The 24,784-nt window shown below is 47.7% G+C and overlaps 1 protein-coding gene across 1 annotated transcript in view; it reads left to right on the top strand.

Moving 5' to 3' along the window:
* REXO1 (RNA exonuclease 1 homolog) overlaps positions 1 to 24,784 on the top strand; it is a 346,277-nt gene that overhangs the window by 144,384 nt on the left and 177,109 nt on the right. The window contains exon 12 of the mRNA XM_069218223.1: positions 20,156 to 20,266. Within this exon, the coding sequence (XP_069074324.1) occupies positions 20,156 to 20,266 (111 nt within the window). The remainder of the gene's footprint in view (positions 1 to 20,155; positions 20,267 to 24,784) is intronic.

Raw genomic sequence — 24,784 nt, 5'->3', positions numbered from 1 at the left:
CTGAATTGAGTATTTAGGGAACCCCCTGATACCAGATCCTCAAATCTTTGCTGAACACAAAAGAAGTGAACAAGACGCCAACCCTGCCTGTCTGCCGCATGTGACCCTTGCGGAGCAACTGACCTGCCCTGCAGGCTCCAAGAAACCAGGAGAGCTGCCAGTGCTTCATAAATCACCAAGTAGAACTCCCTTGGAGCAGAGCAGTTGCTTGAAAAACCCAACACCGGACAGCACCACTGCACCCGAGCCGCCTAATTTGAGCTGAAGTGGGCCAACGGTGTCAGTGGAGTCCTCAGGTCCTCCAGAAACAAAACCCACATAGTTTGCCCACTGTGGACTTCACAACGGCATCTGCAGCCTGTTTCTGCAGACCCCCCTCCCCACAACTGCATGTGACTTTGAGGCAAAGACCCAACGCCTTTGCACCAGTCTGCCCCAGACTGAGGAGAAGAAAACCAAGGGTGTCCCCATGTCTCCCAGACTCGTGAGACCTGGGCCCACTTGTTGGGTTTGTCGTTCTGAACCTCCAGTCTACACCTGCAGACTCTCTGTGGGGCCCCTGCAACTCCAAGTAACACTAGCAGTGGACCAGATGCCAGAAGACCCACTGCACCCGAGCCCCACAGATGGAGAAGTGGACAGACTGTGTCTTCACATGCTCGAGGACCTCAAGGGTCAAGCCCCTCTGTGGGTTCCACCAGACTGACCTCCTATTGGCAGCAGCTTCCCGACTAGACTGTTTCCTATTAAAATGATTGGGACACCCAACGCCAAAACACCTCTGGTCCCAGACTCACCAGAGCCTCCCAAGGTGACCTGTTAATGTGGCCTTGGACCCTGCCCCATACTCAGTCCTGGAAAATGGCCCCATAAGTTGCTGTGAAGTCTCTGGATACAGTACATGTTTTTTCCCCATAGGATAACATTACCACACCCAAAAAGTGCACTGTCAACTTTTAAAAACTGTATATCTGTAAGTACTCACCCGATTCCTCTGATCTTGGTATCAAAGTTTATATAAAAGTATGTTTTATCTTTATAAATTGGTGTTGGACTTCTTAATTAAGTGTCTCATTTACTGTATGAGTTATGTGCCTTACATGCTTAGCACTACCCTCTAATAGGCCTAACTGTTCACACAACCCAAAAAGAGAGCATTTGGGATGTCATTTGTACCTCTGTGATATCTTTGGGGATTGCTTAGATTCTTTGCATAATGTACATCATTTTGGTCCACTATATAAAGAGCCAGAACGTCTGTCTTCCTGCATGGTAATTTGCTTGTTCACGACACTATCTAGTTGTGGAACTGGAAAAGGTTGTGAGAGCTGTTAAACAGTGCTGTGTAAGCCTATTACCATGCGCTCAGTTGTTCTGCCTATGTGGGCACTACCGCGTCCTCTCTGGGACTCGGCAGCTTTCTACGCTGTGCCCCTGGTTTAATTTTTCTCAACATTTTTTGCTGCTTTCCTGCTCTTTTCCTCTGGCTTAAGTAACTTGATATGTAATACCATGTTTTATCAGCATTGTGTTTTGTTCCACTGACCATTTGTAGTAGCTGACTGATAACTGCTGTTTATACTATTTGGTGATCACTCATCCAGTGCATGCTCTTTGAATGCCAAAATAAGTATCTGGTCCCATAATCTTATGACATGCCTGCAGGGATATGGTCATTGAGGTGGCTACAGGGATCAAACTTCTTTTGGTCCAGTTTATTCTTCTGGTCATATGTTTGCAGGTGTCCTTGTCCAGTAACAGCTTTTGTTGTGAAGTAGGGAGAGAGGTTGCTGTGGATTTACCTAGTAGTGGCACTACACAAGGTATTAGTTAACAAGTGAAGGATGAAGGTGTAGGAAGCTGGCCTCGTGTCTGGTGGACCCATATGGTGTTATCACCCTATTCCGGGTATCTGCTATTAGTGAGGTGTAGTCAGTGTCTAGGAAGCCAGGCTCTCTAGAGGTAGCTGTTAATGAGCAGCCAAGGCTTATCTAGGAGACATGCAAAGCTCATGCAATACCATTCAGTCACATGGCACTTACACACACGAAAGAACCACACAGTGTTACAAAAATAAAGGTACTTTATTTTAGTGATACAAATACCAAAATACTATATAGGCAATACTCTACTAGCAGGTTAGTAAACACACTAGTTCGATGGCATCTGTCGCTGTAGATACGCATGTTCTGCAATAGCTCGCCATCTGGTGTTGGGCCGGAGTGTTACAAGTTGTTTTTCTTCGAAGAAGTCTTTCGAGTCACGGGACCGAGTGACTCCTCCTTTTGTCTCCATTGCGCATGGGCGTCGACTCCATCTTCGATTGTTTTTTTTCCGCCATCGGGTTCGGACGTGTTCCTGTCGCTCCGAGTTTCGGAACGGAAAATTAGCTAATTTCGGAAGATTTTCGTCGGTATTGTTGCGTTCGGGATCGGCGTACTTAGATTCCACACCGCATCGAAGATCGAAGAGCTCCGGTGCCCTTCGGGGTAGTTTTTCGATCCTCCGTCGGGGCCTGGTCGGCCCGACCGCGTGCTGAAGAACGCCGATGGAACGGACCCCGTTCCGTTTCTGCCCCAAATGCCACAATAAATACCCCTACACAGACCAACACTTGGTCTGCAACCTGTGCCTGTCACCTGAGCACAGCGAAGACACCTGCGAGGCCTGTCGTGCGTTCCGGTCCCGAAAAACACTCCGAGACCGTCGAGCCAGAAGACTTCAGATGGTGTCCGCACCGACAGCCCAACGGGAGTTCGAGGAACAGGAAGAGGAAGGTACCTTCTCGATCCAAGACTCAGACTCCGAAGGATTCGACGATACACAAACCGTGAGTAAGACGTCGAAATCCACTCAGAAGAACATTTACAAGGCCCAGGGGACGCCACTGCCACCAGGCCATGGCTCCACCCATAAATTCGGTGACCGACCGTCGGCACCGAAAAAGGCCCAAACAGTGCCGAGATCGTCCGACTCCGGTCGAGACACCGGCACGCAGCCTTCTCGGGACCGAGAAAGTGCTGGAGACAAGCCTCGACACCGAGATGCCGGTGTGGACACGGCTCGACGCCGAGACAGCGGCACCGAAACAGATCGACGCCGAGAGGTTTCGGCCCCGAAAAAGAGAAAAGTCACCTCGGAGCCGAAAAAACACGCAGACAGGGTTTCGATGCCGAAACAAACTGCAAGCGACCCAGCTTCAGGCTCTTATACAGAAGAGCACTCGCTAACCTCCCAAATGCAGAAGCATAGGTTTGAGGAAGAGCTACAAGCAACTGATGTGGACCATACGCAAAAGCGTATCTTCATACAGCAGGGGACAGGAAAAATAAGCACCCTTCCCCCCATTAGGAGAAAGAGAAGGTTGGAGTTCCAGACGGAACAGACACCACAACCAAAAGTGGTGAAAAGAGTTACCCCACCACCCTCTCCTCCGCCCGTGATTAACGTCTCACCAGCACAAACTCCATCACACTCCCCAGCTCACACCACCATGAGCCAGGGTGACCAAGATCAGGACGCATGGGACCTATACGACGCCCCAGTGTCAGATAACAGTCCGGAGGCATACCCTACAAAGCCATCTCCACCAGAAGACAGCACCGCGTATTCTCAAGTGGTGGCTAGAGCAGCACAATTTCACAACGTAAGCCTCCACTCAGAACAGGTCGAGGATGATTTCTTATTCAACACACTCTCCTCCACCCACAGCTCATACCAAAGCCTGCCTATGCTCCCTGGTATGCTCCGGCACGCAAAAGACATCTTTAAGGAGCCGGTCAAAAGTAGGGCAATCACACCAAGGGTGGAAAAAAAGTATAAGGCGCCTCCTACAGACCCGGCTTTCATCACTACACAGCTGCCACCAGACTCTGTCGTTGTAGGAGCAGCTAGGAAAAGGGCCAACTCTCACACATCTGGAGATGCACCACCCCCAGATAAAGAAAGCCGCAAGTTCGATGCAGCTGGTAAAAGAGTCGCAGCACAAGCTGCAAACCAGTGGCGCATCGCGAACTCCCAGGCACTACTTGCGCGCTATGACAGAGCCCACTGGGACGAGATGCAACATCTCATTGAACATCTGCCCAAGGACTTACAAAATAGGGCAAAACAAGTGGTTGAGGAGGGACAGACCATCTCCAACAACCAGATACGCTCCTCCATGGACGCTGCAGATACAGCTGCACGGACAATTAATACATCTGTAACTATCAGAAGGCATGCATGGCTCCGAACGTCTGGATTTAAACCAGAGATTCAACAAGCAGTTCTCAATATGCCTTTTAATGAAAAAGAACTGTTCGGTCCAGAAGTGGACACAGCGATTGAGAAACTCAAAAAAGATACGGACACTGCCAAAGCCATGGGCGCACTCTACTCCCCGCAGAGCAGAGGGAATTACAGCACATTCCGTAAAACGCCCTTTCGAGGGGGGTTTCGGGGTCAAAGCACACAAGCCAGCACCTCACAAGCCACACCGTCCAGTTACCAGGGACAGTATAGAGGAGGTTTTCGGGGACAATATAGAGGAGGGCAATTCCCTAGAAATAGAGGAAGATTTCAAAGCCCCAAAGCCCCTACTACTAAACAGTGACTCACAGGTCACTCACCCCCTCCACACAACACCAGTGGGGGGAAGAATAGGTCATTATTACAAAGCATGGGAGGAAATCACTACAGACACTTGGGTTCTAGCAATTATCCAACATGGTTATTGCATAGAATTTCTACAATTCCCTCCAAACATACCACCAAAAGCACAAAATTTAACAACACACCATTCCAATCTCCTGGAGATAGAAGTGCAGGCACTATTGCAAAAGAATGCAATCGAATTAGTGCCAAACACACAAATAAACACAGGAGTTTACTCACTGTACTTTCTGATACCAAAGAAGGACAAAACACTGAGACCAATCCTAGACCTCAGAGTAGTGAACACTTTCATCAAATCAGACCACTTCCACATGGTCACACTACAAGAAGTATTGCCATTGCTAAAACTACACGACTACATGGCAACTTTAGCCCTCAAGGATGCTTATTTCCATATACCAATACACCCATCGCACAGGAAATACCTAAGGTTTGTATTCAAAGGAATACATTACCAATTCAAGGTACTGCCTTTCGGATTAACAACCGCACCAAGAGTCTTTACCAAATGTCTAGCGGTAGTCGCTGCACACATAAGAAGGCAGCAAATACATGTGTTCCCATATTTGGACGACTGGCTAATCAAGGCCCATTCGTTCATACAGTGCTCAAATCACACAAATCAGATCATACAAACCCTCTTCAAACTCGGGTTCACCGTCAACTTTACAAAATCCAACATTCTGCCGCGCAAGGTACAACAATACCTAGGAGCCATAATAGACACATCAAAGGGAGTAGCCACTCCAAGTCCACAAAGAATTCTAAATTTCAACACCATCATACAACGCATGTATCCAACACAAAAGATACAGGCAAAGATGGTATTACAACTCCTAGGCATGATGTCATCATGCATAGCCATTGTCCCAAACGCAAGACTGCACATGAGGCCCTTACAACAATGCCTAGCATCACAGTGGTCTCAAGCACAGGGTCACCTTCTAGATCTGGTGTTAATAGACCGCCAAACTTACCTCTCGCTTCTGTGGTGGAACAACATAAATTTAAACAAGGGGCGGCCTTTCCAAGACCCAGTGCCACAATACGTAATAACAGATGCTTCCATGACAGGGTGGGGAGCACACCTCGATCAACACAGCATACAAGGACAATGGAACGTACATCAAACAAAACTGCATATCAATCACCTAGAACTTCTAGCAGTTTTTCAAGCACTAAAAGCTTTCCAACCAATAATAGTTCACAAATACATTCTCGTCAAAACAGACAACATGACAACAATGTATTATCTAAACAAGCAGGGGGGGACGCACTCCACGCAGTTAAGCCTGCTAGCACAAAAAATTTGGCATTGGGCAATTCACAACCAAATTCGCCTAATTGCACAGTTTATACCAGGGATCCAAAATCAACTCGCAGACAATCTCTCTCGAGATCACCAACAGGTCCACGAATGGGAAATTCACCCCCAAATTCTGAACACTTATTTCAAACTCTGGGGAACACCTCAGATAGACTTGTTTGCGACAAGGGAGAACGCAAGATGCCAAAACTTCGCATCCAGATACCCACACAAACAATCCCAAGGCAATGCCCTATGGATGAACTGGTCAGGGATATTTGCTTACGCTTTTCCTCCTCTCCCTCTCCTTCCTTACCTGGTAAACAAACTCAGTCAAAGCAAACTCAAACTCATATTGATAGCACCAACTTGGGCAAGGCAACCCTGGTACACAACGCTGCTAGACCTATCAGTGGTTCCCTGCATCAAATTGCCCAACAGGCCAGATCTGTTGACACAGCACAACCAAAAGATCAGACACCCAGATCCAGCATCGCTGAATCTAGCAATCTGGCTCCTGAAATCCTAGAATTCGGGCACTTACAACTTACCGAAGAATGTATGGAAGTCATAAAACAAGCCAGAAGGCCATCCACCAGGCACTGCTATGCAAGTAAATGGAAGAGGTTTGTTTGCTACTGCCATATTAATCAAATACAACCATTACACACAACTCCAGAACATGTAGTGGGTTACTTGCTTCACTTACAAAAATCTAACCTAGCTTTCTCTTCCATTAAAATTCACCTTGCAGCAATATCTGCATACCTGCAGACTACCTATTCAACTTCCCTATATAAGATACCAGTCATTAAAGCATTCATGGAGGGCCTTAGGAGAATTATACCACCAAGAACACTACCTGTTCCTTCATGGAACCTAAATGTTGTCCTAACTAGACTTATGGGTCCACCTTTTGAACCCATGCACTCCTGCGACATACAGTTCCTAACCTGGAAGGTGGCATTTCTCATCGCCATTACTTCCCTAAGAAGAGTAAGCGAGATTCAGGCGTTTACAATACAGGAACCTTTTATACAACTACACAAAAATAAAGTCGTCCTAAGGACCAATCCTAAATTTTTGCCAAAGGTTATTTCACCGTTCCATCTAAATCAAACAGTGGAACTTCCAGTGTTCTTTCCACAGCCAGATACCGTAGCTGAAAGGGCACTACATACATTAGATGTCAAAAGAGCATTGATGTATTACATTGACAGAACAAAAAACATCAGAAAGACTAAACAACTCTTTATTGCATTTCAAAAACCTCATGCAGGAAACCCAATTTCAAAACAAGGTATAGCCAGATGGATAGTTAAATGCATCCAAATCTGCTACCTTAAAGCTAAACGACAGCTGCCCATTACACCAAGGGCACACTCAACCAGAAAGAAAGGTGCTACCATGGCCTTTCTAGGAAACATCCCAATGCAAGAAATATGTAAGGCAGCCACATGGTCTACGCCTCACACATTCACCAAGCACTACTATGTAGACGTGTTATCCGCACAACAAGCCACAGTAGGTCAAGCCGTATTAAGAACATTATTTCAGACTACTTCCACTCCTACAGGCTGATCCACCGCTTTTGGGGAAATAACTGCTTACTAGTCTATGCAGAACATGCGTATCTACAGCGACAGATGCCATCGAACTGAAAATGTCACTTACCCAGTGTACATCTGTTCGTGGCATCAGTCGCAGTAGATTCGCATGTGCCCACCCGCCTCCCCGGGAGCCTGTAGCAGTTTGGAAGTTACCTTCAATTATTTATATATGTATCATCTCAACCTTAAATAGGTGCATACTTAGTCACTCCATTGCATGGGCACTATTACTACAATTCAACTCCTACCTCACCCTCTGCGGGGGAAAAACAATCGAAGATGGAGTCGACGCCCATGCGCAATGGAGACAAAAGGAGGAGTCACTCGGTCCTGTGACTCGAAAGACTTCTTCGAAGAAAAACAACTTGTAACACTCCGGCCCAACACCAGATGGCGAGCTATTGCAGAACATGCGAATCTACTGCGACTGATGCCACGAACAGATGTACACTGGGTAAGTGACATTTTCATTATATACACCTTAGTTGTCAGGAGTGAGCTTAGAAAGCAATAGAAAACAGTTCAATAGACAGCAGTGTCCCTAGGGGGAGCCCAAACCTTAGACTAAAAAAAATAGAATGCCAATAATGGACCCTCACCCAGGTAAGTGAAATCTGTAGAGGTGAGCTGGAGGAACTAGGAACCCCAAAAGGTAAGTATCAGAGTGCCCCCCAGCAACTAGGAGAGAAGAAGCAAGTACCTGTTTTTTTCCCAAAGCCACAGAGCAAATTTGGAAAAGGACTGTGCAAGATCCAAGCAAAGCTGCAAGAAACAGAAAATGGATTCAGACAGAGGAGGACCTGCAAATGAAGAGGACCAAGTCTAGTTCTAGTTGGAGTGTCCGGTTGAGGCAGAAGGCACTACCCATCTTTCTGGAGACACAGGACCAGGTTGACGGTGAATACCAGGAGTCGGCTATGCAGCACAGGAGCAGAGGAAGAGTTCCAGAAGTGAAACAGTAAGTGTCCCATGTCGGAAGAAGAGTTGCAGTCCGTCAGTGGTGTGGAAAAAACACCAACCAGCCTTGGCAAAGGCAAAAGTTGCAGAAGATTTGCAGAGCTGCGAGGACCAGGAAGGTCTGAGGGGACTACACCTAAGGATGGGTAGTCCCAGGCATCCCCCAGCAGTCAGGAGAGCAAGAAGTCGTAGATGCAGCCCCCTCAGTCAGCAGGCACAGGAGTCGCAGTGAGTCCCATTCCCACACCTGGAAAGGAGTCTCATGTTGGTGGAGCAGCAGGCAACAGACTTCGTGTTGCCGGGAAGCGTGCTGGATTCCGGGGCTACACAGAGCCTGAAGATCCCTCTGAAGAGGAGCCAACAAGCCTTGGTAGCTGCAAGAGTTGCGGTGCACAGGGGACCTGTCCTGTAAGGAGAGGCAAAGACTTGCCACCTCCAAAGTTGGACAGCTGGTAGAGGGGACCACTTGGGATCACCACCTGTGTTGCAGGATCCACGCAGAGTTGCAGGAGAGAGGACCCATGTGGCCAGTCATTGTTGCAGCTGGTGCCTGCAGATGCAGGGGAGTGACTCCTTCACTCTAAGGGAGATTCCTTCTTGCTTCGTGGTGCAGACTGAAGACTTGTTGCCCTCAGAGGATGGGAAATGTTGCAGTTGCTGGAAGGAGCCAGACAAACAATGTTGCAGAGCAAAGGCATCCCTGGAGCTGCAGATTGTAGGTTCCTGTGAAGTCCAGTTGCGGTTCCAGTAGCCAGAAATCGAAGTAAACGTTGCAGAGGAGTCCTGCTGGAATCTTGCACATCGCATCCTTACCCACCCAAGAAAGAGACCCTATAAAGCCCTAAAAGGGGTATTGGTCACCTAGCAAGGTGACCAATTATGAGGAGGGGGCTGTAACGTCACCTGCCTGACCACTCAGATGCTCCCAGAGGCCTCTGCCCATCTTGGATTCAAGATGGCAGAACCAAGTGGCCACCTGGAGGAGCTCTGGGTACCACCCTTGGGGTGGTGACGAACAGGGGAGTGGTAACTCCCCTTTCCATTGTCCAGTTTTGCGCCAGAGCAGGGACTGGAGGTCCCTGAACCGGTGCAGACTTGTTTATGCAAGGCAGGCCTGCAGATACACTTTGCATGGGCTCCCATGGGTGACATAATACATGCTGCAGCCCATGGGTAACCCCTGGTGCCCCAATGCCCTGGCCTGGGTATCTAGGTACCATATACTTGGGATTTCTTTGGGGGCACCAGTATGCCAATTGTGGGGTGTAAAAAGTTAGGGACAACCAAACCCAGAGTGAGAGAGCACAGTTACTGGGGTCCTGGTTAGCAGGATCCCAGTAAAAACAGTAAAAACACCCTGACATCATGCAAAAAGTGGGGGTAACCATGCCAAAAAGAGGGTACTTTCCTACAGAAGGCATCTGACACCACATTATTTGCCCCCCATTCCTGACAGACTGATATGACTAGTTTTACTTGTCAAGTGTAGGAAAGGAGAGTTGAGGCTGGTAGGTGAAAGCCTCCTCAGAACCCCACTCATGCAGTGATCTTATTGCATTCCACTCTGTCTGAGTGCCAGGATCCCTTGCTGAAGTTTGTACCATCATATTGAGCCTCCCTGGAGAGGTGTGTTGCAGGTGTAAAGCCCACCTCCCTCCATGGGCGAAAAGTTAGGAGGACCCCATTTCATTCTGGTAAGGGGTTTGTACTGGGGATTAGGGTCTCTTATCTCCTTTAGAGAGTACAGTTTTGTTCATGCCATCCACTCACTGTCCGCCTGGGCAAGCTTAGGCTCTGCTTGATGTTGGAAGTTGTACATTAGTTGTGACTGGCTTCATCACAATTGAAAAAGAAAAATCAAGATTGCCCCAGTGCTCTTCCTGGATATGTTTCTCCAGTATGACATGAGATAGACAAGGTGTATCTCGAGATTCACTTCCATTTCTGAGTCTTCCTCCCCATTTATCCTACATAGAAGTCTTGTTGGGAAGTTGCCATACCACTGAAGCAGCACTCAACAGATCCACAAACCTTTTGACATCTGTTTTCATTCTGGAGGGGATATAGCCTACACTGAAATCTCAGATGCTGTTAGACATTAGCTCCTTTGGGGACAGCAGGTATGTCTTGTCTGCCTCCTTAAGACTCCGTTGCTTCAGGATTCGGATAGAGCACTCCGAGATGTCCTCTAGGGTGGATAGGTCTTTGACCCATCTGATTATGAGCAGTCTGATCAGCGGCATTGTTTTTTGGCCAAGACGTTCAAGAAATATACATGATACTATGCAGCAGAAGTTTGACCTTCCAGCATTACTTTTTGTACCTGAGCTTAAATTCTTATTCCTGTGCTTGGGCTACAGATTTGTAGCAACTAGGAGAGAAAATGTGAAGCACAATTCACAGTATTTGGAGCAATAAAAACAGACCGAAATGAGTGTGTTTTGAGTTGTTGGAAGAAAAAGTATGTGGATCAAAAAGAATACCTAAGTTATGAGCAGAGGTGATGGGAATAGGGGCAGTGCCTTCGGATAGCCACAAAGGAGGATTTTAAACCAAATCCTTACCAAATACGAGCCCGTCAGTGTATTTGCCGAATATAAACACAAGGGGTTATCATTCATCCAGGAAGATGGCTCACCTACAGTCTAGAGAAATATTATGTGAACATTAGATCTAACTGCCTTAAAATCAACTAAATGTTTTCCATGTATGCATATTGAATGAGACCTATTCTTGAATGTGAGAGGCAAATATTAACTGGGGCTAAGGGTAGGACTTTGTGACGCATTATATGCTTTAGGTTTGAATCATAAGCAGAAGAGCGTGTAAAAGAATGGCTGAGATTTATCACACAAATGTGATCCAGTCAAGGGCAGTGTCACTGATACCCGTAGCAGCCAGCTGATCAAACATACTGGATTGAGAGGAAGTATCATATGCAACAAAATGGTACAATAAAATCAGACCCACATCTCTGTCTCGTTCCAGGATCATGCATATATCATTGGTGGCAGAAGCCAGAATGAGCTATGCTCTGAGGGGAGCAGATTTCAGATAGAGATTGAAGAATTTATGTCACTCAACTAAGTCAGAAAAGAACAAGTTATTTTCCTTGGGTAAAACCTTATTTGGTTGGAACTCCAGGTCTCTGACTGGATACGGACATTTTTTCATGAGCTGTTCTACTGCATGCTGGTAGGTGGTGTCGTTAATCTCTCCGTCATGTCATCTGCGACTGTAGTGCCACCCATGCGAACGGATTCCTGGTTCTTTTTGTGACTTTCCACGCCAGAAGCATGGAACCACGATGGATACTAACCACTGGTGTGGAAAACTAAGGCCCTGAAAGGATAACAGTTCTGTCCCTAGAAATCCGTTCGCGGCGAGGCTGAGTGGGTCAATATGGAATCTGCGGCTAGATAGTCTCTACCAGATAAGATGTTACTAAGGTAAGTAACTTGTTCCTCTGATAGACTTTTCCTGCAGATTTCGTACCTTAAAATAGATACCCAAGCAGTACCATCCCCAAAGGTGTGGTTCTGTGGACCAATGTCACATGAAGTCCTGCAGGACTGAATGGGCAAAGTGCCTGTCTCAGCGGACCTGGCTATCCTGGCAGGAGTGCTTTCTGAACGTGTGCAAGGAGGCCCATGTTGCTGCCTGGCAGATATCTAGGATCGGAACACTGTGTGTTAACACAGTGATAGCAGCTTTAGCTCTGGTAGGATTATCACGCAAACCTCAGGGAGGTTGCTTCTTGGCTAATGTGCAGCAAATCTTAATGCAGATCTATCTGGAGATGGTCCTCTTCTGCAAGGCCTGAACTTTTTGCTCCAGCAAACCCCATGAATAGTTGGTCATCCACCTAGAACTCTTGTGTGCGGTCAAGGTAGAACAACAGTGTTTTTGGGTCAAGATGGTCAAGTCATTCTTCTTTGGAAGGATGCAGAGTACTTTAAAAGTAGGTAGGGTGTTGGATTGGCCTACATGAAATAGTGACTACTTTTGGAAGAAAGGCTCTTCCGCGAAGCAGCAGTTTGTCAGGACAGGGGTGAGACAAAGTGGCTTTGATGACCAAGCCTGAAGCCCACTAATCCTCCAGGCAGGTGTTATCGCCATGAGGAAGATTGTCTTGATGGTAAGTAGCCTGAGAGGGCAGTTATGAAGCGGCTGAAAAGGAGCGCATATAAGAAATGTCAATACAAGATTCCGCTCCCAGTGAGACATAAAGGGTGAAGGAGGGAACAGATGTTGAAGACTTTTTAAGAATCTATAATAAACAGAGGGATGTCTGATCAGGCAACCACAAGAGAGATAGCTCTTAAGAGTGCCCAGAGCAGAGCCCTGCTGGGCAAGGTAAAGAACAAAAAAAAGACCTTTGGAAACTGGGGCAGAAGGGTGTTCAGTATGTTTTTTGGAACACCGTGCCACATATTTTTGCCAACGACAGGCATATACTAACTTGTCTTAGTGAAGGGATGCCTGGCTGCCAACATAATGTCACAAACTTCAAGAGGAAGGTTAAAAACAGTCAGTTGCCATTGTTCATTCTCCATGCAAGAAGGCAAAGAGTTGACAGGTTCGGGTAGATGACCCTCCCTTTCTGCTGCGACACAAGATTCTCCTGAAGAGGCAGTCTGATCGGAGGTTGAAAGACCATGCTGAGCAGCTCAGGCTAACAGACTCTCCATGCCCAGCCCGGAACCACATGGATAACTTAAGCCTGATCGTCCCTTCTCTTCTTGAGAACTCTGGGTACTAGTGGTATGTGTGGAAAGGTGTTCAGGATGCCTGAGCTCCACTCAAGACCTAAAGCGTCTCCCCGAGAGCCGCCTTGGAAACTCGAGTGCACAGAACTGTTATATTGCACATTCTCGTGGTGGCTAATAGATCTAACCAAGGCTGCTCCTCACTGCTGAAAGAGACCTTGCACCACCTCCGGATGGGGACACCATTCATAATTCGCTAGGCACCTTCGGCTGAGTTTGTCCGCTCTCAGGGGTTGAACTACCAGGGACATGCTCTGACTTCCAGCTATACTATATCCAGAGATGGAGGCCATCTTAATAAAGGGCCTACGAACCCACTCCTCCTTGTTTGTTGTGGTACCACATGGCAGTGTTGTTGTCTGTGAACAACTGCACTAGCTTTTCCTTGACAGATGGTTGAAAGGCTTTCAGTGCCAGATCGACCGAAACTCCAACAGTCTGATGTTGAGTCCAGATCCTGCCGGAGATCAGAGTCCTGATCTCCACCTCTTCCACATGGCCACCTCATCTCAGGAGTGACACATCTATCACTACTGTTGGATTTGGTTGGGGGAGAGAGAGAGATATGCCGCTTACCCACTTAGTTTGTTAGCCACCGCTTCAGATCTTTTGCAATTCCCTCCGAGATCTGGGCCATGTTGGAGAGATTCCCTAATGCTGCACCCACTTGGACTTAAGGTCCCACTGCAGAGCCCGCATATGCCAGCGAGCATGTTACCAGCAGGATGAAAGAGGCCATATGTCCAGCAGCCTTGGAATCCGTTTCACTGAAATCCAGGATAGACGCTGAAACATTGCTATCACATTCTCATTATCCCGGACTCGCCACTTGGGAAGATAAGCCCAAACTGCACCATCTCCAGAACAGCTGTGATGAAAGGCAGCAACGGAGAGGGTGTCAGATGTGACTTAAACACGTTGATTGTTTTCCAAAGAGCCGAGAGCCATCAAAGGGCATATTCATGAGAGATATTTGGACTTCTGCATGAAACCCAGTCGTTCTCAACCAAGTGTGGTGCCGTAAGGCCACCATCAGCTCTGCGTAGTGAGTCGGTGGTGTCCAGTCCACACGTAATTGTGAATTTTGCTGCATCTCTCTCATTAACAACAGCCTGGAAAATTACGTCCAGGGTCTGCTCCAGAAGTGATGGCAGAGCCTGGGCAACTGTATCCCACAGTTGGCAATAGCGGCCTAAAAGGCACGTGGTGTTCACAGACTGCTATGCCAGGCTGGTGGGCGTAAACACCTTTTTCCCTGTGGGTGCAGCCTTTTGGATTCCCTATCTGGGGGTGCATTAGGGAATGCACAAGGGTTTACATGGGATGTAAGTGCTTGGACAACCAAGCTCTTTGGGGAAGGGTGTTGGGTGAGCAAGTTTAGGCCGCCTGGAGCAGGATGGTGGCAGCAGTCAATTATCCTATTCACAGGAGGCCCTGTGCTGGGCTTTGACTGGGTCCTAAGAAGGATGTCCGTGAGGGCCCTCGTTGGATGGGAGTAGGGGTTCTGAGGAGGATGTTCCCAGTTGTAGCACATCTGTCAAGACGTTAGTCTTAACTGCCACTGAGGACAACTGAATGTCAACGACCTCAGCTGCCCTCCGCTTCAGCATAGTGAAGGGGGCTCCCTCCTCTGTAGCCACGGTAGGCAGGGAAAGCATGCCAGTATTTTGAGAAGTGTCTAGTCCACTGGCCTCACCCAGATCATAAGGCTGTGGTATTCTTCTGGGTCCATCGCCTTAGGGCGGCTGTCGATGCCCTTCTGGATCTGTTTGGGAGTCTGGGATGAGGATTGGGAAGGCAACGGCAGTGTCGACATCGGGACCAGCACTAGGAAAGGTCGACATGGCATGACTGGTGTCGGTCCGGATCCAACATTGGATCCTTAGGGCCCTGCTGGCGTTGAGGCGGCAGCTGTCGGCGCGTAACTCTTGAGCCCCCTTCTGATCCCTCAGGCCCCAAGGAGCAGCTGAGGGAACAGGCGGCTGTAGGAAAACACCCCTTTTTGACATGATCACACCCACTTTTTGCCTGGTATTTGATGCAGTTTTGCCCGCAAGTACTCTGAGTTCCTGTTAATCAGATCCCCAGTGCCAGAATTCTCTCCCTAAAATGATGCAGCATGCTTTGTGCCACTGTCAGAAACCCCTCACCTAGCACACACAGACTGCCATTGCAGGCTGCGTGTCTTGATGCAGCTAATAGTGAAAACGCAACATGGCACACCGCATGTGTTATGCCCTCTAACACTGCGTGCAATATATGTAAGTCACTCCCACAGCAGGTTGATGTCTTTCATTGCATGTGAGGACATATCTGTATGAGCAGATATGCCCCTGCTATGTCTTTGTCGAATTTTAGACATTGAGTGAACAGGGAAGCCATTTTAAGTACATGTGCTGCACACTGGTCACTACGAGTTCCCCAGTTACATGATGGCATCTCTGAAACTAGGGACGTTACATATCAAATATTTTGTATTAAACTCTTGCAGATGCCAGTGATGGATTTATTAATTCATGCACCCAAAGGGCACTTTAGAGGTGCCCCCTGAAAACCTGCCAACTACCTGCGTGGGGGACTAACTAGTTTTAGCCAGCCTGCCATCACCAGACCCAAGTCTGACCTCCTAGAGAGCCCTTAATCTCGGATCGTCAACCACAAAGCCTGCTTTAGGAGAGGTATTTACACACCCCACCCAAGAGGATGACCTGCAGATCTGCATTCTAAGGCAGGGGGCTTCAAAGAATCCCACTGCTATTGGTATGCAGATCTGGCTTCACTCACAGGAGAGATGCCGACCACTCCTTGCCCTGTGCCCACCCCTCAGGTCAGTCCCACCCCTAAGGTGAGCTGACTGATATGGATACAACATTTAGAAATCTGTCATCTTGGTGTGGCTTTGCCAGAATTAGGAACTTTGGGATAGGCTTATGCCCACTTCCCATAGGAAGTGGTCATATAGGGGGTGCAGTGACCCCAGGGATAAGTAGCCCATTGGCTAATACCCTACACTTCATGAAACACCTCTAAATGCACTATTTTGGGGAGCCCCTGGCACCAGGAAAGCACATTCAGCTGACCTACGAAGAAAGACAACAGCCAAGAGCTGCAAAAACAAAGCCTGAGGAAGAAGCACATGACTTGGCCCCAACCCTGCCGGCCTGTCTGCTTTTCCCGCTTATTTGTGCTGAAGTTGACCAGTCCTGCAAGCCGCCGTGCCTCCAAGTGCCTGGAATGCCTGCCCGCCTTCAAAAAGACCTGGAAACTCCTATGGCGCAGCGGAGGTGTTCCCCTGCATCTTGCAGGCACCCCAAGACAACTGCAAGGACTCTGGTCAACAGAAAATGTCCACAGAAAACCTGACACTGGAAAGCACCGCTGCACCTCTGCCACCTAGCCCGAATTGATCCAGAGACCAAGCTAACCTTGGGCTAGCCCACTGTGGACTGACCAACAATGTCTGCAGTCTCTGCACGCATGCCCTCTGAACTGCGAGTGCTCCAGTGGCAAAAACTGGACACCTGCAACCACGTCCCTTGGAGAAGAGGACTGACGGTGTTGCCACGTCCCTAGACATCTCAAGATTGGAATCCACTACTTGGTTCCCCTGACTAAATTCCCAGTCCTCACCTGCAGCCTCTTTTCGCCTGGACCGATCCCCATTGATTAACATTGCGCACTGGACACCATCCTACACTTCTGCACCCGGCCGCCCCAGTGCCACCTGGTGTGACCTTTTGGTGTGGTCTTGGTCCTTGCCTAATACTTAACGTAGGTCCAGAAGATTGGTCCTGTAAGTTGCTGCATTATACCTAAATGCAGTACTTGATTTTCTTGCCTTATGGTAACAATGGAGCATTTCAGCGATTGCACTATCAACATTTCTAAATTGTAAAGATTTTTACTGCAAAATTTTCTTATCTGATTGTAACCGGGATGAACCAACAAGGGGGTTCAATTCTTGCGATGCTCTGGGACACCTATGGTCCTCTTCTCGGTCCGGTACGGCCTAGTGCAGAGGTACAGTGGACTTTTTGGGTTTCCGTCAATGGAAGCGACCCTGGTGGGGGAGGGTGGGGGTCACCTGCAGAAAGAGGCTGCAGGCGTGGACTTTGGTTCCAGTCCACCGAACCAACAAGTAGGGCTCAGGGACATAGGGACACCTTTAGTCCTCTTTGGTCCAAAGCGGACGGGTGTAGAGGTGCAGTGGACTGTTGGGTGTCAATCACCGGAGGCGGTTGTGGTGGAAGGGGGCTTGCACAAAGAGGCTGCAGGCTTTGGCATGAAGGTTGCAGTTGGGAGACCCATAATGGACTTTGTCTCTGGAGGGGCTGAGGACCGTGCTGACATTGTTGGCCCACTTCAACACTGGCTAGGGAGCACGGGTGCAGTGGTGCTGGCGTTTGGGTTTTGGCAGTCCAGAGTCCTCTGTGTTTCTTGGGCTGCCCGCAAGATGCAGGGAAGCGGCTCCATTACTCCACAGGAGTTCCTGGTTCTGGGGTGAAGGCTGGCAGTCCTCCAGGGCTTTTGGAAACACAAGCAGATGCAGGACCAGGTGTCTTTGTCGCAGTTGTCAGTCAGCTGGCAAGGTTGGCGTAGAGTCTGTCACTGGTCTTCAGTTCTTGCTTTTACATCTCTGGAGTGTCTTCATCCTCAGGTCGGCAGGATCTTGATTTTCTGGTTCCAGGGGCTCCCCTAAATGCTGTATTTAGGGGCTTTAAAAGAGCGTAGGGTGGAAGCCAATGAACTACGTTCTCCTGGAGTCACTAGGCCCCCTGTATGACTATTTCCTGAGGGAAGTGGGCATAACCCTGTCCCAGAGTTCATAGTTCTACCATCACCAAGATGGCAAACTTGTAAATTCTGTGTAAACATCAGGCAGCTCACCTTAGGGATAGAGCTGATCTGAGGGGTGAACACTCCTCTGACTACTAATTTTCCTGCTTGTCCAGGTGGCAAATGGTCCCTGGGTCAGAGGGGTCACCAACCCCTCTGAGGAAAGCCAGACCTGCATACCAAGGGTGAGGGTGTCTGCTCTTTGAAGCCCCCTACCTTGGAATGGAGATTTGCAGGTTATCCTGTTTGGGGGGGCGGTGGAGGGGCTAGCACCCCTGCCAGAACAGGCTGGCTAAAACTAGTCGGCCAGTACACCAGCAGCTGGGTGCCCTCTGGGTGCATGTATCATTTTATCTATCACTGGAATCAGTGAGTGTTTATTAATGCAAGATGCTTGATATCAAACATTCCTAGTTTCAGTGAAGCCACCATGTAGCTTGGGAACTCGTATTGCCTAGTGCCCACCACATGTACTTGAAATGGCTTCCCTGATCACATGCTATGTCTAAAAATCAACAAAGACATAGCAGGTGCATATCTGCTCTTGCAGATATGCCCACACATGCAATATAATGCACCCTGCCTTAGAGTTGGAAGGTCTTCTGTAGGGGTATTTACATATTTTGCATGCAGTGTTAGTGAGCATGGCACTATTTCACTTTTAGCTCCACCAAGACACGCAGCCTGCAATGGCAGTCTGCTTGATCTAGGTGAGCAGTTCCTGAGAGTGGCACAATACATGCTGCAGCCCTAAGGGACCCACTTTGGTACCTCTGCTCTAGGTACCTGGATGCCATTTACTAGGGACTTGCAGGGGTGCCAAATGCATGGCCAAGTGGGGAACACTTGTACAGTTTTTAGGGGAAGTGAACTGGACTGGGGACCCGGATAGCAGGAATCCAGTGCACTTTCAATCAAACTGCATCACATACCAGGCAAAAAGTGGGGATGACTGTGTCAAAAAGAAGCACTTTCATACTGGTACAGTAGAGCAAGGGTGAGTTTACAGTGTCAGTGTTAAATGTATGTTGCTCATTTCATAGGCAAATCTTTAAGAAAAACAGCATAGTAGCAGAGAGTGAGCTTCCATATTAACCTGCTTTAAGAATCTCTCAAAAGGTAGGTGGCAAGTTTTCATGTTCCCTTAATGAAATCACTAAGTTCTCTTAAATGCACTTAAAGTGCTGCACTACTTTTCAAGAGGAAGCTGATGTAAAATAGTGAAGTTAAATATCTAACCTGGATTAATTTTCTTAGCTATATATTTGTGATTAAAGGTTTAATATATACATTTAACATCTCTGGTGGTTGTTTTAATCGTGGTGCCGTGGATAGAATTTTTGTGCAGCAGCAGGAATTTGTCTTGGGGTTATGTGATTGTACTTGAAGCTGGTACTTCACTGTTAAAGCAGAGAGTCAATGAAGCCCTATGCTCCGTTAAACGTTGTGTGTTGTCACAGTTTCTGCAGACTCCTGACAAGGGAAGGTTGGATCTAGGGTGCAGTTTAGCAAGCTATGTACTCTGTCAGCTAAGACCATGTACAGCTTTCTACATGATGAAGTCAGTTTATACCTTTCCTGTTGTACATGGCTGTGGCCTCTATAAAACATACATGCTTGTGCTGGAACCAAGTCCAACTCCCAATGCTTCCCGGAGGAGTAGGACTTTTCACAGTCATTAAACCCAGTCCCTAGGACGTAGTGCCTATGGCTGTGCTTCATTCTTTGCCTATGTCAGCTTCTGCATCTTCTAGGATATAGAACCCATAGCTTTCCACAGTTCATTGAGATCTTTAAGACCCTTCTACCAACTTTATCATCCTTTACGTTCTTACGATGGCAAGATCCCCTCTCTCGCAGTACCCACTTAGCCATTTCATAACACTGGTGAAGCCTTTGGTGGTCAAGCACACCACTGCATTCTACGGGCTCACTTAGTGTGCATCAGAAACATTACTATCTGCAGCCACGTCTTAGTAAAGATTTTATAAATAATTACAGATCTTTTGTTTGCTTTAAAGCAACATGTCCAGGATGGTCGTAAAGATCAGCTTGATGGTTTTGTGAAGACCTTTGAAAAGGAGATTCCTGCTGATGGCTGCCCTGGAACGTTTGCCTTGGACTGTGAGATGGTGAGTTACTTAAGCTTATGCTCCAGGCTTTTTCCAGTCATGGGCCAATCACTTTTTACAGTATGTTTCAGTTTGCAATTTCCAGCTTGTGCTTTACTTCCACTGCACATACTAGGCTTTAACTATCTTTTCTCATTGCTTGACTGCTCTGACTAAATAAACTATTGCAAACATGTCTGGCAATTGCCGTTGTTTCATGTCTGTTTGTCTATGCTGAACATTGCTTGTTTATTGTAAAATGTCACATCACTAGATGCACTTTCTTAAAATGAATCCTGTTTTGTGGCATGGGCCATGCCTTTCTTTTCACTGCAGTGCTCTACCATGATTACCAGAAGAACACTAGACAGACAAGCCTGAGGCTTCTTGGGTGGTGCTAATTCTCTTTGGCATAAGTGTGGGTTACACAAGAGTGTTCTAAGGGGTAGCATGTTTAAGGGAGCATAAATATTGTATGGACAGCTATACAGTTACTCCCTTTTTGCTTTTTCCCCATTTTGCCTTCTTCCCACTCTGAGCTTCACAGTTTGACGGTGTTTGGTTGTGATTGCACCGAAAGTTCCCTTACTGCTAGTGGAGGATTATCGCTCACTCACCAGTTACAGACTAGACTGGCAGATGGTGTTTTGTTTTGATAGTGCAGGGGAAGACGCCTTACCTCCTACATCCCTGGACACATCTTCAATATTAGTGGTTTTTGGTGGATATTTTAAGATATTTTGATCCAGCACATTGACAATAATGTCAGGTTTGTCATGCAGGGGTGGCATTAACAGTTCAAAGTTTTACTGTTTCTCACAAAGCCTTCACGAAGGGTATGTACCAAGACATTGCCAGCTGGACTTGCTAACATAAGATACAAGACGTTGGGATAGGAATATTCTTTTGCATGGTGTGCAAGTGTGTACCTTTACCCTGGGTGTGTATCCGCATCTGGTATCCTGACTTTTGTGTTTCAGCTTGGTGCCACACTAATCTACCTTGTGCGACAGCCCCAGGCCTGTCCTAGTAGGATGCCCCAACAAGTCCATGAATGGAAACTCCACCCACAAGTCCTTCAAAAATACTTCCAAAGGTGGGAAAATCCTCAAATAGATCTTTTCTCCACAGAAGAAAATGCAAAATGGCCAATGTTTGTGTCCAGTTACCCTCACCCTCTCTCAAAGGGCAGTGTTCCATGGACGTATTGATCAGGGATATTTGTTACGCTTTTACACCTCTCCCACTCATTTTTGGTTTACAAGTTCAGACAGACTTCACTAACTATGATACTGGGAGAGCCTACATGGGCACGTCAACCTTGGTTCACAACACTTCTAGACCTCAAGTTCCTCACGAGAAGCTCCCCAACAGGCTGGATCTTCTCACACAGGACCATGGACAGATCAGGCATCCAGACCCCACATCGCTCAATCTAGCGATTCATAGAATTTGGTTTTCTTAATTTACCTCCTGAATGTGTTTTAAATGTTGAAGGAACCATGCAGACCGACAACTAGAGCATGTTATGCAGCAAAATGGAAGCGTTTTGTTTGCTACTGCCAGTCCAAACACATTGAGCCAATTAGGGCATCTGTCCAAGAAATTATTTGCTACTTGCTTCATTTGCAGCAACCTAACTTGACTTCTACTTCGATCAGATTACATCTTGCAGCTATAGCTGCATACTTAGAAAATAGAGAACATACTTTTCATTGTTTGAAATCTCGTTTATTAAAGCTTTCATGGAAGGACTTAAAAGGGTAATTCCGCCTAGACTTCAACCTGTTCCATCATGGAATCTTACCATTGCACTCACTAGGCTCACGGGTCCTCCATTTGAGCCACTTCACTCATGTCCTATTAAGTTCCTTTCCTGGAAGGTAGCCTTTCTGGTTGCAATGACATCGCATAAATATGTCAGTGAGCTCCAGCCATTAACTCTAGAGGAACCTTTCTTTCAAATACATAAAGATAAGGTGATCTTTCGCACAAATCTAATATGCCTACCAAAAGTGGTGTCTCAATTTCATATCAATCAGACGATTGATTTGCCAGTTTTTCCCCCACAACCTGTTTCAGAAGCAGAGAAGGGTACTCTACACTTTAGACGTAAAGAGGACACTCATGTATTATATTTGCAGAACAAAGCAGTTTAAGAAAACAAAACAAGTCTTTGTGGCTTTTGCCTTGCCATTCAAGGGCAATCCAATTTCCCCCAAAAAGGCATAGCTAGATGGATTGTTAAATGTATACAAACATGTTAGGCTAAGGCAAAAAGACAATTGCCACAAAATCCTAAGGCACATTCCAGTAGGAAAAAAGTTGCTACTACAGCATTTTTGGGAAATATTTAGTTCGATGGCATCTGTCGCTGAAGATTCACATGTTGTGCATAGCCCGCCATCTGGTGTTGGGTCGGAGTGTTACAAGTTGTTTTTCTTCGAAGAAGTCTTTCGAGTCACGGGACCGAGTGACTCCTCCTCTTCGTCTCCATTGCGCATGGGCGTCGACTCCATCTTCGATTGTTTTCTTTCCGCCATCGGGTTCGGACGTGTTCCTGTCGCTCCGAGTTTCGAAACGGAACGTTAGCTATCTATCGGAAGATTACGTCGGTATTGCTGCGTTCGGGATCGGCTTAGATTGAATCGACACCGCATCGAAGATTGAAGAGCTCCGGTGCCCTTCGGGGTAGCTTCCGATCCCCCGTCGGGGCCTGGTCGGCCCGACCGCGTGTACAACAACGCTGATGGAACGGACCCCGTTCTGTTTCTGTCCCAAATGCCACAACAAATACCCGTATACAGACCAACATTTGGTCTGTAACCTGTGCCTGTCGCCTGAGCACAGTGAAGAGACTTGCAAGGCCTGTTGTGCGTTCCGGTCCCGAAAGACACTTCGTGACCGTCGAGCCAGAAGACTTCAGATGGCGTCCACGCCGACAGCGCACCAAGAGTTCGAGGAACAAGAGGAAGAAGAAACCTTCTCGATCCACGAATCGGACTCCGAGGAATTCGACGATCCAAGAACTGTGAGTAAGACGTCGAAGAAGCAAAAGAAAAGTGACAAGGCCCAGGGGACGCCACTGCCACCAGGCCATGGCTCGACCCATAAATTCGGTGACCGACCATCGGCACCGAAAAAGGCCGACACAGTGCCGAGATCGTCCGACTCCGGTCGAGACACCGGCACGCAACCTTCTCGGGACCGAGAAAGTGCTGCTGAAAAGGATCGACGCCGAGATAGCGGTGCCGAAACAGCTCGACGCCGAGACAGCGGCACCGAGGAAGATCGACGCCGAGAGGTTTCGACTCTAAAAAAGAAGAAGGTCACCTCGGAGACGAAAAAGCATACAGACAGGGTTTCGGTGCCGAAACGACCCGCAACCGACCCAGTTACCGGTTCCTATTCAGAGGAGCAGTCCTTGTCCTCTCAGATGCGAAAGCATAGATTTGAGGAAGAGTTGCAATCCACCGAAGTGGACCATATACAGAAACGTATTTTCATACAGGAAGGAACAGGGAAAATAAGCACCCTTCCCCCTATTAGGAGAAAAAGGAGACTGGAGTTTCAGACCGACCAAGCACCACAAACAAAAATGGTGAAAAAGGTAACTCCGCCACCCTCTCCTCCACCTGTAACTAACGTTTCGCCAGCACAAACTCCATCACATTCCCCGGCTCACACCACCGTGAGCCAAGGTGACCAGGACCAAGACGCTTGGGACTTATACGACGCCCCAGTGTCGGACAACAGTCCAGAGGCGTATCCCACAAAGCCCTCACCACCAGAAGACAGCACAGCTTATTCACAAGTGGTGGCTAGAGCGGCAGAGTTCCACAACGTAAACCTCCACTCAGAACCAGTCGAGGATGACTTCTTAATCAACACCCTCTCATCCACCCACAGCTCCTACCAAAGCCTGCCTATGCTCCCAGGAATGCTTCGGCACGCAAAGGAAATCTTCAAGGAGCCGGTCAAGAGTAGGGCAATCACACCAAGGGTTGAAAAGAAATACAAAGCGCCTCCCACAGACCCTGTTTTCATCACCACACAGCTGCCACCAGATTCTGTCGTAGTAGGAGCCGCTCGCAAGAGAGCCAACTCCCACACATCTGGGGATGCACCACCCCCAGATAAAGAGCCGTAAATTCGATGCAGCCGGAAAGAGAGTCGCAGTACAAGCTGCAAACCAGTGGCGCATCACTAACTCTCAAGCACTACTTGCACGCTATGACAGAGCCCATTGGGACGAGATGCAACACCTCATTGAGCATCTGTAGGAAAGTACCATCTTGCCTGGCATGTTACCCCCATTTTTCACTGTATATATGTTGTTTTAGTTGTATGTGTCACTGGGACCCTGGTAACCCAGGGCCCCAGTGCTCATAAGTGTGCCTGAATGTGTTACCTGTGTAGTGACTAACTGTCTCACTGAGGCTCTGCTAATCAGAACCTCAGTGGTTATGCTCTCTCATTTCTTTCCAAATTGTCACTAACAGGCTAGTGACCATTTTTACCAATTTACATTGGCTTACT

This window comes from Pleurodeles waltl, chromosome 12, assembly GCF_031143425.1.
Source record: "Pleurodeles waltl isolate 20211129_DDA chromosome 12, aPleWal1.hap1.20221129, whole genome shotgun sequence".
Lineage (NCBI taxonomy): Eukaryota > Metazoa > Chordata > Amphibia > Caudata > Salamandridae > Pleurodeles > Pleurodeles waltl.
The sequence above is the reverse complement of the archived record's forward strand: the minus strand, read 5'-3'. Positions and strand labels throughout refer to the sequence as shown.